Source organism: Scyliorhinus torazame, chromosome 13 (assembly GCF_047496885.1).
Source record: "Scyliorhinus torazame isolate Kashiwa2021f chromosome 13, sScyTor2.1, whole genome shotgun sequence".
NCBI lineage: Eukaryota > Metazoa > Chordata > Chondrichthyes > Carcharhiniformes > Scyliorhinidae > Scyliorhinus > Scyliorhinus torazame.
Window position 1 is genome coordinate 219,262,850 of NC_092719.1, and position 17,014 is coordinate 219,279,863.

Genomic DNA, 17,014 nt, shown 5'->3' on the forward strand with positions numbered 1-17,014 from the left:
GACCCTCTGACAGTGCGGTACTCCCTCAGTACTGACCCTCTGACAGTGCAGCACTCCCTCAGTACTGAACCTCTGACAGTGCAGCACTCCCTCAGTACTGACCCTCTGACAGTGCGGCACTCCCTCAGTACTGACCCTCTGACAGTGCGGCACTCCCTCGGTACTGACCCTCTGACAGTGCGGCATTCCCTCAGTACTGACCCTCTGACAGTGCGGTGCTCCCTCAGTACTGACCCTCTGACAGTGCAGCACTCCCTCAGTACTGACCCTCTGACAGTGCAGCACTCCCTCAGTACTGACCCTCTGACAGTGCGGCACTCCCTCAGTACTGACCCTCTGACAGTGCAGCACTCCCTCAGTACTGACCATCTGACAGTGTGGCACTCCCTCAGTACTGACCCTCTGACAGTGCAGCACTCCCTCAGTACTAACCCTCTGACAGTGCAGCACTCCCATGTACTGACCCTCTGACAGTGCGGCACTCCCTCAGTACTGACCCTCTGACAGTGCAGCGCTCCCTCAGTACTGACCCTCTGACAGTGCAGCACTCCCTCAGTACTAACCCTCTGACAGTGCAGCACTCCCTCAGTACTGACCCTCTGACAGTGCAGCACTCCCTCAGTACTGACCCTCTGACAGTGCAGCACTCGCTCAGTACTGACCCTCTGACAGTGCAGCTCTCCCTCAGCACTGACCCTCTGACAGTGCAGCACTCCCTCAGTACTGACCCTCTGACAGTGCAGCACTCCCTCAGTACTGACCCTCTGACAGTGCAGCACTCCCTCAGTACTGACCCTCTGACAGTGCAGTTCTCCCTCAGTACTGACCCTCTGACAGTGCAGCACTCCCTCAGTACTGACCCTCTGACAGTGCAGCACTCCCTCAGTACTGACCCTCTGACAGTGCAGCACTCGCTCAGTACTGACCCTCTGACAGTGCAGCTCTCCCTCAGTACTGACCCTCTGACAGTGCAGCACTCCCTCAGTACTGACCCTCTGACAGTGCAGCACTCCCTCAGTCTTGACCCTCTGACAGTGCAGCACTCCCTCAGTGCTGAACCTCTGACAGTGCAGCACTCCCTCAGTACTGGCCCTCTTACAGTGCAGCACTCCCTCAGTACTGACCCTCTGACACTGCGGCACTCCCTCAGTACTGACCCTCTGACAGTGCGGCACTCCCTCAGTACTGACCCTCTGACTGTGCAGCACTCCCTCAGTACTGACCCTCTGACAGTGCAGCACTCCCTCAGTACTGACCCTCTGACAGTGCGGCACTCCCTCAGTACTGACCCTCTGACAGTGCGGCACTCCCTCAGTACTGACCCTCTGACAGTGCAGCACTCCCTCAGTACTGACCCTCTGACAGTGCAGCACACCCTCAGTACTGACCCTCTGACAGTGCAGCACTCCCTCAGTACTGACCCTCTGACAGTGCAGCACTCCCTCAGTACTGACCCTCTGGCAGTGCAGCTCTCCCTCAGCACTGACCCTCTGACAGTGCAGCACTCCCTCTGTACTGACCCTCTGACTGTGCAGCACTCCCTCAGTACTGACCCTCTGACAGTGCAGCACTCCCTCAGTACTGAACCTCTGACAGTGCAGCACTCCCTCAGTACTGACCCTCTGACAGTGCAGCACTCCCTCAGTACTGACCCTCTGACAGTGCAGCACTCCCTCAGTACTGACCCTCTGACTGTGCAGCACTCCCTCAGTACTGACCCTCTGACAGAGCAGCACTCCCTCAGTACTGACCCTCCGACAGTGCAGCTCTCCCTCAGCACTGACCCTCTGACAGTGCAGCACTCCCTCAGTACTGACCCTCTGACTGTGCAGCACTCCCTCAGTACTGACCCTCTGACAGTGCGGCACTCCCTCAGTACTGACCCTCTGACAGTGCAGCACTCCCTCAGTACTGACCCTCTGACTGTGCAGCACTCCCTCAGTACTGACCCTCTGACAGTGCAGCTCTCCCTCAGTACTGACCCTCTGACTGTGCAGCACTCCCTCAGTACTGACCCTCTGACAGTGCAGTACCCCCTCAGTACTGACCCTCTGACAGTGCGGCACTCCCTCAGTACTGACCCTCTGACAGTGCGGCACTCCCTCAGTACTGACCCTCTGACAGTGCAGCACTCCCTCAGTACTGACCCTCTGACAGTTCAGCACTCCCTCAGTACTGACCCTCTGACAGTGCGGCACTCCCTCAGTACTGACCCTCTGACAGTGCGGCACTCCCTCGGTACTGACCCTCTGACAGTGCGGCATTCCCTCAGTACTGACCCTCTGACAGTGCGGTGCTCCCTCAGTACTGACCCTCTGTCAGTGCAGCACTCCCTCAGTACTGACCCTCTGACAGTGCAGCACTCCCTCAGTACTGACCCTCTGACAGTGCGGCACTCCCTCAGTACTGACCCTCTGACAGTGCAGCACTCCCTCAGTACTGACCATCTGACAGTGTGGCACTCCCTCAGTACTGACCCTCTGACAGTGCAGCACTCCCTCAGTACTAACCCTCTGACAGTGCAGCACTCCCATGTACTGACCCTCTGACAGTGCGGCACTCCCTCAGTACTGACCCTCTGACAGTGCAGCGCTCCCTCAGTACTGACCCTCTGACAGTGCAGCACTCCCTCAGTACTAACCCTCTGACAGTGCAGCACTCCCTCAGTACTAACCCTCTGACAGTGCAGCACTCCCATGTACTGACCCTCTGACAGTGCGGCACTCCCTCAGTACTGACCCTCTGACAGTGCAGCACTCCCTCAGTACTGACCATCTGACAGTGTGGCACTCCCTCAGTACTGACCCTCTGACAGTGCAGCACTCCCTCAGTACTAACCCTCTGACAGTGCAGCACTCCCATGTACTGACCCTCTGACAGTGCGGCACTCCCTCAGTACTGACCCTCTGACAGTGCAGCACTCCCTCAGTACTGACCCTCTGACAGTGCGGCACTCCCTCAGTACTGACCATCTGACAGTGCGGCACTCCCTCAGTACTGACCCTCTGACTGTGCAGCACTCCCTCAGTACTGACCCTCTGACAGTGCGGCACTCCCTCAGTACTGACCCTCTGACAATGCGGCACTCCCTCAGTACTGACCCTCTGACAGTGCGGCACTCCATCAGTATTGACCCTCTGACAGTGCAGCACTCCCTCAGTACTGATCCTCTGACAGTGCAGCACTCCCTCAGTACTGACCCTCTGACAGTGCAGCACTTCCTCAGTACTGACCCTCTGACAGTGCAGCACTCCCTCAGTACTGACCCTCTGACAGTGCAGCACTCGCTCAGTACTGACCCTCTGACAGTGCAGCTCTCCCTCAGTACTGACCCTCTGACAGTGCAGCACTCCCTCAGTGCTGACCCTCTGACAGTGCAGCACTCCCTCAGTACTGGCCCTCTTACAGTGCAGCACTCCCTCAGTACTGACCCTCTGACTGTGCAGAACTCCCTCAGTACTGACCCTCTGACAGTGCAGCACTCCCTCAGTACTGACCCTCTGACAGTGCGGCACTCGCTCAGTACTGACCCTCTGACAGTGCAGCTCTCCCTCAGCACTGACCCTCTGACAGTGCAGCACTCCCTCAGTACTGACCCTCTGACAGTGCAGCACTCCCTCAGTACTGACCCTCTGACAGTGCAGCACTCGCTCAGTACTGACCCTCTGACAGTGCAGCTCTCCCTCAGCACTGACCCTCTGACAGTGCTGCACTCCCTCAGTACTAACCCTCTGACAGTGCAGCACTCCCATGTACTGACCCTCTGACAGTGCGGCACTCCCTCAGTACTGACCCTCTGACAGTGCAGCGCTCCCTCAGTACTGACCCTCTGACAGTGCAGCACTCCCTCAGTACTAACCCTCTGACAGTGCAGCACTCCCATGTACTGACCCTCTGACAGTGCGGCACTCCCTCAGTACTGACCCTCTGACAGTGCAGCACTCCCTCAGTACTGACCATCTGACAGTGTGGCACTCCCTCAGTACTGACCCTCTGACAGTGCAGCACTCCCTCAGTACTAACCCTCTGACAGTGCAGCACTCCCATGTACTGACCCTCTGACAGTGCGGCACTCCCTCAGTACTGACCCTCTGACAGTGCAGCACTCCCTCAGTACTGACCCTCTGACAGTGCGGCACTCCCTCAGTACTGACCCTCTGACTGTGCAGCACTCCCTCAGTACTGACCCTCTGACAGTGCGGCACTCCCTCAGTACTGACCCTCTGACAATGCGGCACTCCCTCAGTACTGACCCTCTGACAGTGCAGCACTCCCTCAGTATTGACCCTCTGACAGTGCTGCACTCCCTCAGTACTGACCCTCTGACAGTGCAGCACTCCCTCAGTACTGACCCTCTGACAGTGCAGCACTCCCTCAGTACTGACCCTCTGACAGTGCAGCACTCCCTCAGTACTGACCCTCTGACAGTGCAGCACTCGCTCAGTACTGACCCTCTGACAGTGCAGCTCTCCCTCAGTACTGACCCTCTGACAGTGCAGCACTCCCTCAGTACTGACCCTCTGACAGTGCAGCACTCCCTCAGTACTGAACCTCTGACAGTGCAGCACTCGCTCAGTACTGACCCTCTGACAGTGCAGCTCTCCCTCAGTACTGACCCTCTGACAGTGCAGCACTCCCTCAGTGCTGACCCTCTGACAGTGCAGCACTCCCTCAGTACTGGCCCTCTTACAGTGCAGCACTCCCTCAGTACTGACCCTCTGACTGTGCAGCACTCCCTCAGTACTGACCCTCTGACAGTGCAGCACTCCCTCAGTACTGACCCTCTGACAGTGCGGCACTCGCTCAGTACTGACCCTCTGACAGTGCAGCTCTCCCTCAGCACTGACCCTGTGACAGTGCAGCACTCCCTCAGTACTGACCCTCTGACAGTGCAGCACTCCCTCAGTACTGACCCTCTGACAGTGCAGCACTCGCTCAGTACTGACCCTCTGACAGTGCAGCTCTCCCTCAGCACTGAACCTCTGACAGTGCAGCACTCCCTCAGTACTGACCCTCTGACAGTGCAGCTCTCCCTCAGTACTGGCCCTCTTACAGTGCAGCACTCCCTCAGTACTGACCCTCTGACAATGCGGCACTCCCTCAGTACTGACCCTCTGACAGTGCGGCACTCCCTCAGTACTGACCCTCTGACTGTGCAGCACTCCCTCAGTACTGACCCTCTGACAGTGCAGCACTCCCTCAGTACTGACCCTCTGACAGTGCGGCACTCCCTCAGTACTGACCCTCTGACAGTGCAGCACTCCCTCAGTACTGACCCTCTGACAGTGCAGCACTCCCTCAGTACTGACCCTCTGACAGTGCAGCACTCCCTCAGTACTGACCCTCTGACAGTGCGGCACTCCCTCAGTACTGACCCTCTGACAGTGCGGCACTCCCTCAGTACTGACCCTCTGACAGTGCAGCACTCCCTCAGTACTGACCCTCTGACAGTGCAGCACTCCCTCAGTACTGACCCTCTGACAGTGCAGCACTCCCTCAGTACTGACCCTCTGACTGTGCAGCACTCCCTCAGTACTGACCCTCTGGCAGTGCAGCACACCCTCAGTACTGACCCTCTGACAGTGCAGCACTCCCTCAGTACTGACCCTCTGACTGTGCAGCACTCCCTCAGTACTGACCCTCTGACAGTGCAGCACTCCCTCAGTACTGACCCTCTGACAGTGCAGCTCTCCCTCAGCACTGACCCTCTGACAGTGCAGCACTCCCTCAGTACTGACCCTCTGACTGTGCAGCACTCCCTCAGTACTGACCCTCTGACAGTGCAGCACTCCCTCAGTACTGACCCTCTGACAGTGCAGCACTCCCTCAGTACTGACCCTCTGACAGTGCAGCACTCCCTCAGTACTGACCCTCTGACAGTGCAGCACTCCCTCAGTACTGACCCTCTGACTGTGCAGCACTCCCTCAGTACTGACCCTCTGACAGTGCAGCACTCCCTCAGTACTGACCCTCTGACAGTGCAGCTCTCCCTCAGCACTGACCCTCTGACAGTGCAGCACTCCCTCAGTACTGACCCTCTGACTGTGCAGCACTCCCTCAGTACTGACCCTCTGACAGTGCGGCACTCCCTCAGTACTGACCCTCTGACAGTGCAGCACTCCCTCAGTACTGACCCTCTGACTGTGCAGCACTCCCTCAGTACTGACCCTCTGACAGTGCAGCTCTCCCTCAGTACTGACCCTCTGACTGTGCAGCACTCCCTCAGTACTGACCCTCTGACAGTGCAGTACCCCCTCAGTACTGACCCTCTGACAGTGCGGCACTCCCTCAGTACTGACCCTCTGACAGTGCGGCACTCCCTCAGTACTGACCCTCTGACAGTGCGGCACTCCCTCAGTACTGAGCCTCTGACAGTGCGGCACTCCCTCAGCACTGACCCTCTGACAGTGCTGTGAGTCGTGAGGATGCTGAATGCATTCTGCAAGTTTGGTGGAAGCGGTTTCAGTTGTGCAATGGGAATGGAAATTGGGTAATTATTTGAATGGAGAAAATGCAGGAGTGTTGTAGCGGATGACTGGCTCTGGTAGGGACAGACAGAAGGGGCTTGTGCGCTGTAACTATTCTCTAATTCTCTAGACATTAATCACGAACTGGCCTCTAATCTGGGAGTCAGTCACTGCCAATTGGCGGGGTGATTTTTTAGACTTTGTCATCGCTCATCCAGCTGCTGTGTGCCTTCCTGAATTTAGAATCCGATATTTATGAGGATCCAGCCATTAAATATGAACTCAAGGACTCCTCCCATCGGCAATTGGATACTCATCTGGATATGGACTCCTATTTGGTATGTCAGAGAATCTGTGTGTCAATTGTCGTGTCATTTTCCAGAAACGAGACAGGTAATAACGATTGATTATGTTTTCCATTGGCTTGTTCTCGGAGTCAATGAACCAGTGGCCGTGGCAGTTCTTATTTATTGTCTCACGTTTACCCTCATGAGGCAGTTTCAAACCTTTTAAATAAATGAGTTAAATAAACCATCTTCAGGGGGCAGTGAAGAGCAGAAACATTTAATGCGGGGCTCCTGAGCTGGTAAAGATGACAAGTTTCTATCCTTTAAGAGACACGAGTGAATGAGATGGGTTTAAAACAGCAATCGGACAGTTTGGTGGTCACTTTTGGTGCTACCTGATGCTGTGCTGTACCTGCCCTTCGGGAGCTTTGCTTTGTTTAAAAATATTTTTACATTAATAATTTTACATTAATAAATTTAGAGTACCCACTTATTTTTTTTTCAATTAAGGGGTTATTTAACATAGAGTGTCAACATAGAACATACAGTGCAGAAGGAGGACATTCGGCCCATCGAGTCTGCACCGGTCCACTTCAGCCCTCACTTCCACTCTATCCCCGTAACCCCTCCTCACCTTTTTTGGACACTAAGGGACAATTTAGCACGGCCAATCCACCTAACCTGCACGTCTTTGGACTGTGGGAGGAAACCGGGGCACCCGGAGGAAACCCACGCAGACACGGGGAGAACGTGCAGACTCCGCACAGACAGTGACCCAAGCCGGGAATTGACCCTGGGACCCTGGTGCCGTGAAGCCACAGTGCTAGCCACTGTGCTGCCGTGCTGCCCCTAGCGCGGCCAATCCACCTACCCTGCACATGTTTGGGTTGTGGGGGCGAAACCCGCGCAAACACGGGGAGAATGTGCAAACTCCACACGGACAGTGACCCAGAGCCAGGATCGAACCTGGGACCTCGGCGCCCTAAGCAGCAGTGCTAACCACTGTGCGGGCGCGGGCTGCCCTGATTAAGCCTTCATTAGAATTATTGGTTAATTCACTTATGTTGCGACTCCGGGTCAAGGGGGTCTGGAATTGACCGCGCGCTAGCCCAGGGTGTACTGGGAGACCAGTCACTGCTGGGCTGTACTGGGAGACCAGTCACTGCTGGGCTGAACTGGGAGACCAGTCACTGCTGGGCTGAACTGGGAGACCAGTCACTGCTGGGCTGAACTGGGAGACCAGTCACTGCTGGGCTGAACTGGGAGACCAGTCACTGCTGGGCTGTACTGGGAGACCAGTCACTGCTGGGCTGAACTGGGAGACCAGTCACTGCTGGGCTGAACTGGGAGACCAGTCACTGCTGGGCTGTACTGGGAGACCAGTCACTGCTGGGCTGTACTGGGAGACCAGTCACTGCTGGGCTGAACTGGGAGACCAGTCACTGCTGGGCTGAACTGGGAGACCAGTCACTGCTGGGCTGTACTGGGAGACCAGTCACTGCTGGGCTGTACTGGGAGACCAGTCACTGCTGGGCTGAACTGGGAGACCAGTCACTGCTGGGCTGTACTGGGAGACCAGTCACTGCTGGGCTGAACTGGGAGACCAGTCACTGCTGGGCTGAACTGGGAGACCAGTCACTGCTGGGCTGTACTGGGAGACCAGTCACTGCTGGGCTGAACTGGGAGACCAGTCACTGCTGGGCTGAACTGGGAGACCAGTCACTGCTGGGCTGAACTGGGAGACCAGTCACTGCTGGGCTGAACTGGGAGACCAGTCACTGCTGGGCTGTACTGGGAGACCAGTCACTGCTGGGCTGAACTGGGAGACCAGTCACTGCTGGGCTGAACTGGGAGACCAGTCACTGCTGGGCTGAACTGGGAGACCAGTCACTGCTGGGCTGTACTGGGAGACCAGTCACTGCTGGGCTGAACTGGGAGACCAGTCACTGCTGGGCTGAACTGGGAGACCAGTCACTGCTGTGCTGAACTGGGAGACCAGTCACTGCTGGGCTGAACTGGGAGACCAGTCACTGCTGTGCTGAACTGGGAGACCAGTCACTGCTGGGCTGAACTGGGAGACCAGTCACTGCTGTGCTGAACTGGGAGACCAGTCACTGCTGGGCTGTACTGGGAGACCAGTCACTGCTGGGCTGAACTGGGAGACCAGTCACTGCTGGGCTGAACTGGGAGACCAGTCACTGCTGGGCTGAACTGGGAGACCAGTCACTGCTGGGCTGAACTGGGAGACCAGTCACTGCTGGGCTGAACTGGGAGACCAGTCACTGCTGGGCTGAACTGGGAGACCAGTCACTGCTGGGCTGAACTGGGAGACCAGTCACTGCTGGGCTGGGCCCAGCTGCTCTAGGGGAGCTGTCCTCGGATGGTTTATGATCAGATTTTAAATGTATATATATTGGGCCATTCAGGAGAGACTTCAGGAGAGGAGGGGAGGCGGGGGGGGAATGTGAGGTAAGGGGATGATGTAGATCAAAGGATCAATTTTCTTAAAAATTCAGGGGACCGATTCCCAAGCAGAAAGTGGCTTCTGGGCCCAGCTCGCCTGAATGTTCCCTGCTCAGGGACACGGCTCCTCCGTCCCAGTGGCTGGAATCAACTCAAATTTTTGATCCACGAAACAATTGATTGTTTTGCTAAACTTCTCTTTGCAGGTTCCTTTCAAACACCTGGATTTTAAAGAAAGTGGGATTACCTCACTGAGCTCCGAAGAGGAATCGGATCTGGGAGACACAGAATCGGTGAGTGGGATCTATCGGCCTTGTGCTTCCGAGGATGGGGTGTCATCCTGGCTCCCCCTCCCCCTCCAGGCCGGGGGCTCAGACCCTGCTCCTGGTTCAAAATTTAAACAAAATATCCAAACAGAAAACATGTTCTGTCGAGTCAATACGATACAAAAGCACTCTCAGACTATGGAATACATGCCAGTCATTGGATACAGAATCATTCAACACTTTTCCCCAAAGAGTCGTACTTTCCTCTGAAAAGACAAAATAATGTTGTTGCTCCTTTCATGGGAGGAACCACGAGCTTCTAACCAGGAGAATTGGAAAACAATTAGCCAATGATGAGGATGGGAATCCCAGCTCGCGATCTGGTGCTGAGTGAGATCGCTGCACCATCATTGGGCTGGATTTACCGTCTCTGAGGCTGGGGGCCGGCGTGGACAGAGAATCCGCGGCAGGTTCATGACGGGGAAATCGGCGTGAACCCCTCACCCATTCCGGTACCGGTGAGGGGCGAGCACCGGCGCTGCGTGAAGCTCCCACGGATCATGCAGGAAACGGCCGCAGGATGGCCGGATCCCGGGCCACGCAAGCGCAGGGCTGACGTCCTGCACCGGTCGCGCCAGAAAACATGGCGCAGGCCGTGCTGGAACCCTAACCCTCCCATCCCAACCCCACAGCCCACCCCCTGGCCACCCCCCCACCAGTACCCCTAGCCCTAGCAGGAGCCCCCCCCCCCCCCCCCCCCGGCCAGCGGCACGGATCCCGGCCGAGTGGAGTGGCGCTGGACACCGTCCGCAGCTGGCACGCCGACCTCTGGGACCCGACGTGGCCCGCGCCGTTGGGAACGCAGCCCACCAGTAGCGGAGCATTGCGGGCGGGCTGGTCGATGGCGCGCCAACGGCATTGAAATGGTGTGCGGCGCGTGTCACGGTGACGCCGGTTTGGAGGGGGCGCAACACGGCGCCCCGGCGTCAAACCGGCACTGGCCCCGATTCTGGCACGGAATTCATTCTCCGCCCAATCACTGATCACGATTTTGGCATTGGGCTGCGGAGAATCCAGTCCATTGTCTTTCAGAATGTATCTAAAACCGTGAGATTCCTCGTAGTAAATATGTGATGGGCCAAGGTTTAGGGAACCCCAAAGTGTATCATGGAGTTCGCCTGACCCACAACTTTTAATAGACTGTGGTATGGGGAGCGCACGGCCCACTCTACAGGTGTGGGACAGCAGAAATGGAGAAGTGTTTTTTAAAGCAAAACAATGTTTATTCTATGAACTCAAGTTTACCTTTTTAAAACATACAGTGAACATCTTAGCAACCATCAATTCAAATACAACCCCCAAAGAATACAACACTAAGTAATTCTTACTTTCCTTTTAACATCCATAAGACTTAAAACAAAACCTTTCAACAGAAGCACATCAGGTTAAAGTCACTACTGAGAGCAGTTATTAGTTTTAAATCACCAAAGGGTCGATTTACATTCTTTAGATTACAGAGAGAGATTCTAATACACCTTCTGGCTGTGACTGCAGCTATCCAGCTCTGAAAACGAAACTAAAACACAGCCTGCAGCAAACAGTCTAGAACGAAAGTAAAAAGCTGACGGACAGCCCAGCTCCACCCACTCTCTGACATCACTGCAGTAATAAACACCCATTTCTTAAAGGTACTCTCACTAGATATTTTTTTTTAAAATATTTTATTGAAAATTTTTGGTCAACCATCACAGTACATTGTGTATCCTTTACACAATAATATAACAGTATAAATAACAATGACCTGTTTTATAAACAGAGAATAACTAATATATAACAAAAACAAAAACTAAAACTAAATGGCAACTGCCTTGTCTCAGATAAACACTCTCCAAAAATATGATTTAACAGTCCAATATACAATTATTTATAGCAACGACCTATACATATTATACATATATATTAACAACCCTGAGAGTCCTTCTGGTTCCTCCCCCCCCCCCCCCACCACCCCCCCATCCCCACCCCTGGGCTGCTGCTGCTGCCTTCTTCTTTTCCATTCCCTCTATCTTTCTGTGAGGTATTCGACGAACGGTTGCCACCGCCTGGTGAACCCTTGAGCCGATCCCCTTAGGACGAACTTGATCCGTTCCAGCTTTATAAACCCTGCCATGTCATTTATCCAGGTCGCCACCCCCGGGGGCTTGGCTTCTTTCCACATCAACAGTATCCTGCGCCGGGCTACTAGGGACGCAAAGGCCAAAACATCAGCCTCTCTCGCCACCTGCACTCCCGGCTCTTGTGCAACCCCAAATATAGCCAACCCCCAGCTTGGTTCGACCTGGACCCCCACTACTTTCGAAAGCACCTTTGTCACCCCCACCCAGAACCCCTGTAGTGCCGGACATGACCAGAACATGTGGGTGTGATTCGCTGGGCTTCTCGAGCATCTCGCACACCTATCCTCTACCCCAAAAAATTTACTGAGCCGTGCTCCAGTCATATGCGCCCTGTGTAACACCTTAAATTGAATCAGGCTTAGCCTGGCACACGAGGATGATGAGTTTACCCTACTTAGGGCATCCGCCCACAGCCCCTCCTCAATCTCCTCCCCCAGCTCTTCTTCCCATTTCCCTTTCAGCTCATCTACCATAATCTCCCCCTCGTCCCTCATTTCCCTATATATGTCTGACACCTTACCGTCCCCCACCCATGTCTTTGAGATCACTCTGTCCTGCACCTCATGCGTCGGGAGCTGCGGGAATTCCCTCACCTGTTTCCTCGCAAAAGCCCTCAGTTGCATATACCGGAATGCATTCCCTTGGGGCAACCCATATTTCTCGGTCAGCGCTCCCAGACTTGCGAACTTCCCATCCATAAACAGATCTTTCAGTTGCGTTACTCCTGCTCTTTGCCATATTCCAAATCCCCCATCCATTCTCCCCGGGGCAAACCTATAGTTATTTCTTATCGGGGACCCCACCAAGGCTCCCGTCTTTCCCCTATGCCGTCTCCACTGTCCCCAAATTTTCAAAGTCGCCACCACCACCGGGCTTGTGGTGTATTTCTTCGGTGAGAACGGCAATGGGGCCGTCACCATAGCTTGTAGGCTAGTCCCCCTACAGGACGCCCTCTCCAATCTCTTCCACGCCGCTCCCTCCTCTTCTCCCATCCACTTATTCACCATTGAGATATTGGCGGCCCAGTAGTACTCACTTAGGCTCGGTAGTGCCAGCCCCCCCCTATCCCTACTACGCTGTAAGAATCCCAATCCTCACTCTCGGGGTCTTCCCGGCCCACACAAAACTCATGATACTCTTTTCGATCCTTTTGAAAAAAGCCTTCGTGATCACCACCGGGAGGCACTGAAACACAAAGAGGAATCTCGGGAGGACTACCATTTTAACCGCCTGCACCCTCCCTGCCAATGACAGGGATACCATGTCCCATCTCTTGAAGTCCTCCTCCATTTGTTCCACCAATCGCGTTAAATTTAACCTATGCAATGTACCCCAATTCTTGGCTATCTGGATCCCCAAGTAACGAAAGTCCCTTGTTACCTTCCTCAGCGGTAAGTCCTCTATTTCTCTGCTCTGCTCCCCTGGATGCACCACAAACAACTCACTTTTCCCCATGTTCAGTTTATATCCTGAGAATTCTCCAAACTCCCGAAGTGTCCGCATTATCTCTGGCATCCCCTCCGCCGGGTCCGCTACATATAACAACAAATCATCCGCATACAGAGATACCCGGTGTTCTTCTCCTCCTCTAAGTACTCCCCTCCACTTCTTGGAACCCCTCAATGCTATTGCCAGGGACTCAATCGCCAGTGTAAACAATAATGGGGACAGAGGGCATCCCTGCCTTGTCCCTCTATGGAGCCGAAAGTATGCAGATCCCCGTCCATTCGTGACCACACTCGCCACTGGGGCCCTATACAACAGCTACACCCATCCAACATACTCATCTCCAAAACCAAATCACCTCAGCACCTCCCACAATAATCCCACTCCACTCTATCAAATGCTTTCTCGGCATCCATCGCCACCACTATCTCCGCTTCCCCCTCTGGTGGGGGCATCATCATTACCCCTAGCAGCCTCCGTATATTCGTATTCAGCTGTCTCCCCTTCACAAACCCAGTTTGGTCCTCGTGGACCACCCTCGGGACACAATCCTCTATCCTCATTGCCATTACCTTGGCCAGAATCTTAGCGTCTACATTTAGGAGGGAAATAGGTCTATAGGACCCGCATTGCAGCGGGTCCTTTTCCTTCTTTAGGAGAAGCGATATCGTTGCCTCAGACATAGTCGGGGGCAGCTGTCCCCTTTCCTTTGCCTCATTAAAGGTCCTCATCAGTAGCGGGGCGAGCAAGTCCACATATTTCCTGTAAAATCCAACTGATAATCCATCCGGTCCCGGAGCCTTCCCCGCCTGCATGCTCCTAATTCCTTTCACTACTTCCTCTATTTCAATCTGTGCTCCCAGTCCCACCCTTTCCTGCTCCTCCACCTTGGGAAATTCCAGCCAGTCCAGAAAGCCCATCATTCTCTCCCTCCCATCCGGGGGTTGAGCTTCGTATAATTTTTTATAAAATGCCTTGAACACTCCATTCACTCTCTCCGCTCCCCGTTCCATCTCTCCTTCCTCATCCCTCACTCCCCCTATTTCCCTCGCTGCTCCCCTTTTTCTCAATTGGTGGGCCAGCAACCTGCTCGCCTTCTCCCCATATTCGTACTGTACACCCTGTGCCTTCCTCCACTGTGCCTCTGCAGTACCCGTTGTCAGCAAGTCAAATTCTACGTGTAGCCTTTGCCTTTCCCTGTACAGTCCCTCCTCCGGTGCCTCCGCATATTGCCTGTCCACCCTCAGAAGTTCTTGCAGCAACCGCTCCCGTTCCCTACTCTCCTGCTTTCCTTTATGTGCCCTTATTGATATCAGCTCCCCTCTAACCACTGCCTTCAGCGCCTCCCAGACCACTCCCACCTGGACCTCCCCATTATCATTGAGTTCCAAGTACTTTTCAATGCACCCCCTCACCCGTAGACACCCCCCCTCATCTGCCATTAGTCCCATGTCCATTCTCCAGGGTGGGCGCCCTTCTGTTTCCTCCCCTATCTCCAAGTCCACCCAATGTGGAGCGTGATCCGAAATGGCTATAGCCGTATACTCCGTTCCCCTCACCTTCGGGATCAACGCCCTTCCCAAAACAAAAAAGTCTATTCGCGAATAGACTTTGTGGACATAGGAGAAAAACGAAAACTCCTTACTCCTAGGTCTGCTAAATCTCCACGGGTCTACTCCTCCCATCTGCTCCATAAAATCTTTAAGCACCTGGGCTGCTGCCGGCCTCCTTCCAGTCCTGGACCTCGACCTGTCCAGCCCTGGTTCCAACACCGTATTGAAATCTCCCCCCATTACCAACTTTCCCACCTCTAGGTCCGGGATGCGTCCTAGCATACGCCTCATAAAATTGGCATCATCCCAGTTCGGGGCATATACGTTTACCAAAACCACCGTCTCCCCCTGTAGTTTGCCACTCACCATCACGTATCTGCCCCCGCTATCCGCCACTATAGTCTTTGCCTCAAACATTACCCGCTTCCCCACTAATATAGCCACCCCCCTGTTTTTCGCATCTAGCCCCGAATGGAACACCTGCCCCACCCAACCTTTGCGTAGTCTCACCTGATCTATCAGTTTCAAGTGCGTTTCCTGTAACATAACCACGTCTGCCTTAAGTTTCTTAAGGTGTGCGAGTACCCGTGCCCTCTTTATCGGCCCGTTCAGTCCTCTCACGTTCCACGTGATCAGCCGGGTTGGGGGGCTTTTTACACCCCCCCCCTTGTCGATTAGCCATCCCCTTTTTCCAGCTCCTCACCCGGTTCCCACGCAGCTGTGTCCCACCCAGGCGGTGCCCCCCCCCGCCCATCCCACCCCATGCCAGCTCCCCCCTCTCCCCAGCAGCAGCAGCCCAATAATTCCCCCCTCCCACCCCCCACCCCCGCTAGATCCCCCACTAGCGTAGTTACACCCCCCATGTTGCTCCCAGAAGTCAGCAAACTCTGGCCGACCTCGGCTTCCCCCCGTGACCTCGGCTCGCACCGTGCGACGCCCCCTCCTTCCTGCTTCCCTATTCCCGCCATGATTATCATAGCGCGGGAACCGAGCCCGCGCTTCCCCCTTGGCCCCGCCCCCAATGGCCAACGCCCCATCTCCTCCACCTCCTTTCCTCCCCCCACCACCTCCTGTGGAAGAGAGAAAAGTTACCACATCGCAGGATTAATAACATAAAACTCCTCTTTCCCCCCTTTTTACCCCCCTCTTCGCCCCCCATACTCGCCCCACCACTTTGTTTCAAACGTTCTTTTTTTAATAACCCGCTCATCCGCCGTCTCAAAGTAGTGGTGCTTCCCTTGATATGTGACCCACAGTCTTGCCGGTTGCAGCATTCCAAATTTTATCTTCTTTTTGTGAAGCACCGCCTTGGCCCGATTAAAGCTCGCCCTCCTTCTCGCCACCTCCGCACTCCAGTCTTGGTATACGCGGATCACCGTGTTCTCCCACTTACTGCTCCGAGTTTTGTTTGCCCATCTAAGGACCATCTCTCTATCCTTAAAACGGAGGAATCTCACCACTATGGCTCTGGGAATTTCTCCTGCTCTCGGTCCTCGCGCCATCACTCGGTATGCTCCCTCCACCTCCAGCGGACCCGCCGGGGCCTCCGCTCCCATTAACGAGTGCAGCATCGTGCTCACATATGCCCCGACGTCCGCTCCCTCCGCACCTTCAGGAAGACCAAGAATCCTTAGGTTGTTCCTCCTCGCGTTGTTCTCCAGCGCCTCCAGCCTTTCCACACATCGTTTATGGTGTGCCTCGTGCATCTCCGTCTTCACCACCAGGCCCTGTATGTCGTCCTCATTCTCGGCAGCCTTTGCCTTCACGACCCGAAGCTCCCGCTCCTGGGTCTTTTGCTCCTCCTTTAGCCCTTCGATCGCCTGTAATATCGGGGCCAACAGCTCCTTCTTCATTTCCTTTTTGAGTTCTTCCACGCAGCGTTTCAAAAACTCGTGTTGCTCAGGGCCCCATATTAAACTGCCACCTTCCGACGCCATCTTGGTTTTTGCTTGCCTTCCTTGCCGCTGCTCTAAAGGATCCACCGCAATCCGGCCACCTTCCTCTCCTTTTTTCATCCGTATCCAGGGGGGATTCCCTTCTGATTCACCGCACAGTACTTTTAGCCGTTAAAATTGCCGTTGGGGCTCTTATTAAGAGCCCAAAAGTCCGTTCCACCGGGAGCTGCCGAAACGTGCGACTCAGCTGGTCATCGCCGCACCCGGAAGTCTTCACTACAGATATTTATATACACACCCATTTATAAACACCCATTTCTTAAAGGTACTCCCACATGACACCTCCCCTCAAGAAAAACAAAACCCATCAACTTCAAGATGGTTTCATTTTTCACCTTTTCACCATCCTTTAAGAAATGCGCACAGTAAATATACTTTTCAAAAAAAAACACACGCAAAC

General features: G+C 54.6%; 1 protein-coding gene across 1 annotated transcript in view; it reads left to right on the forward strand.

Annotated features, from left to right (window-relative positions):
• The window catches only part of LOC140387644 (uncharacterized), a 152,824-nt gene that overhangs the window by 8,839 nt on the left and 126,971 nt on the right, over positions 1–17,014 (forward strand). The window contains exons 3-4 of the mRNA XM_072470841.1: positions 6,711–6,805; positions 9,424–9,510. Of these exons, the coding sequence (XP_072326942.1) occupies positions 6,711–6,805; positions 9,424–9,510 (182 nt within the window). The remainder of the gene's footprint in view (positions 1–6,710; positions 6,806–9,423; positions 9,511–17,014) is intronic.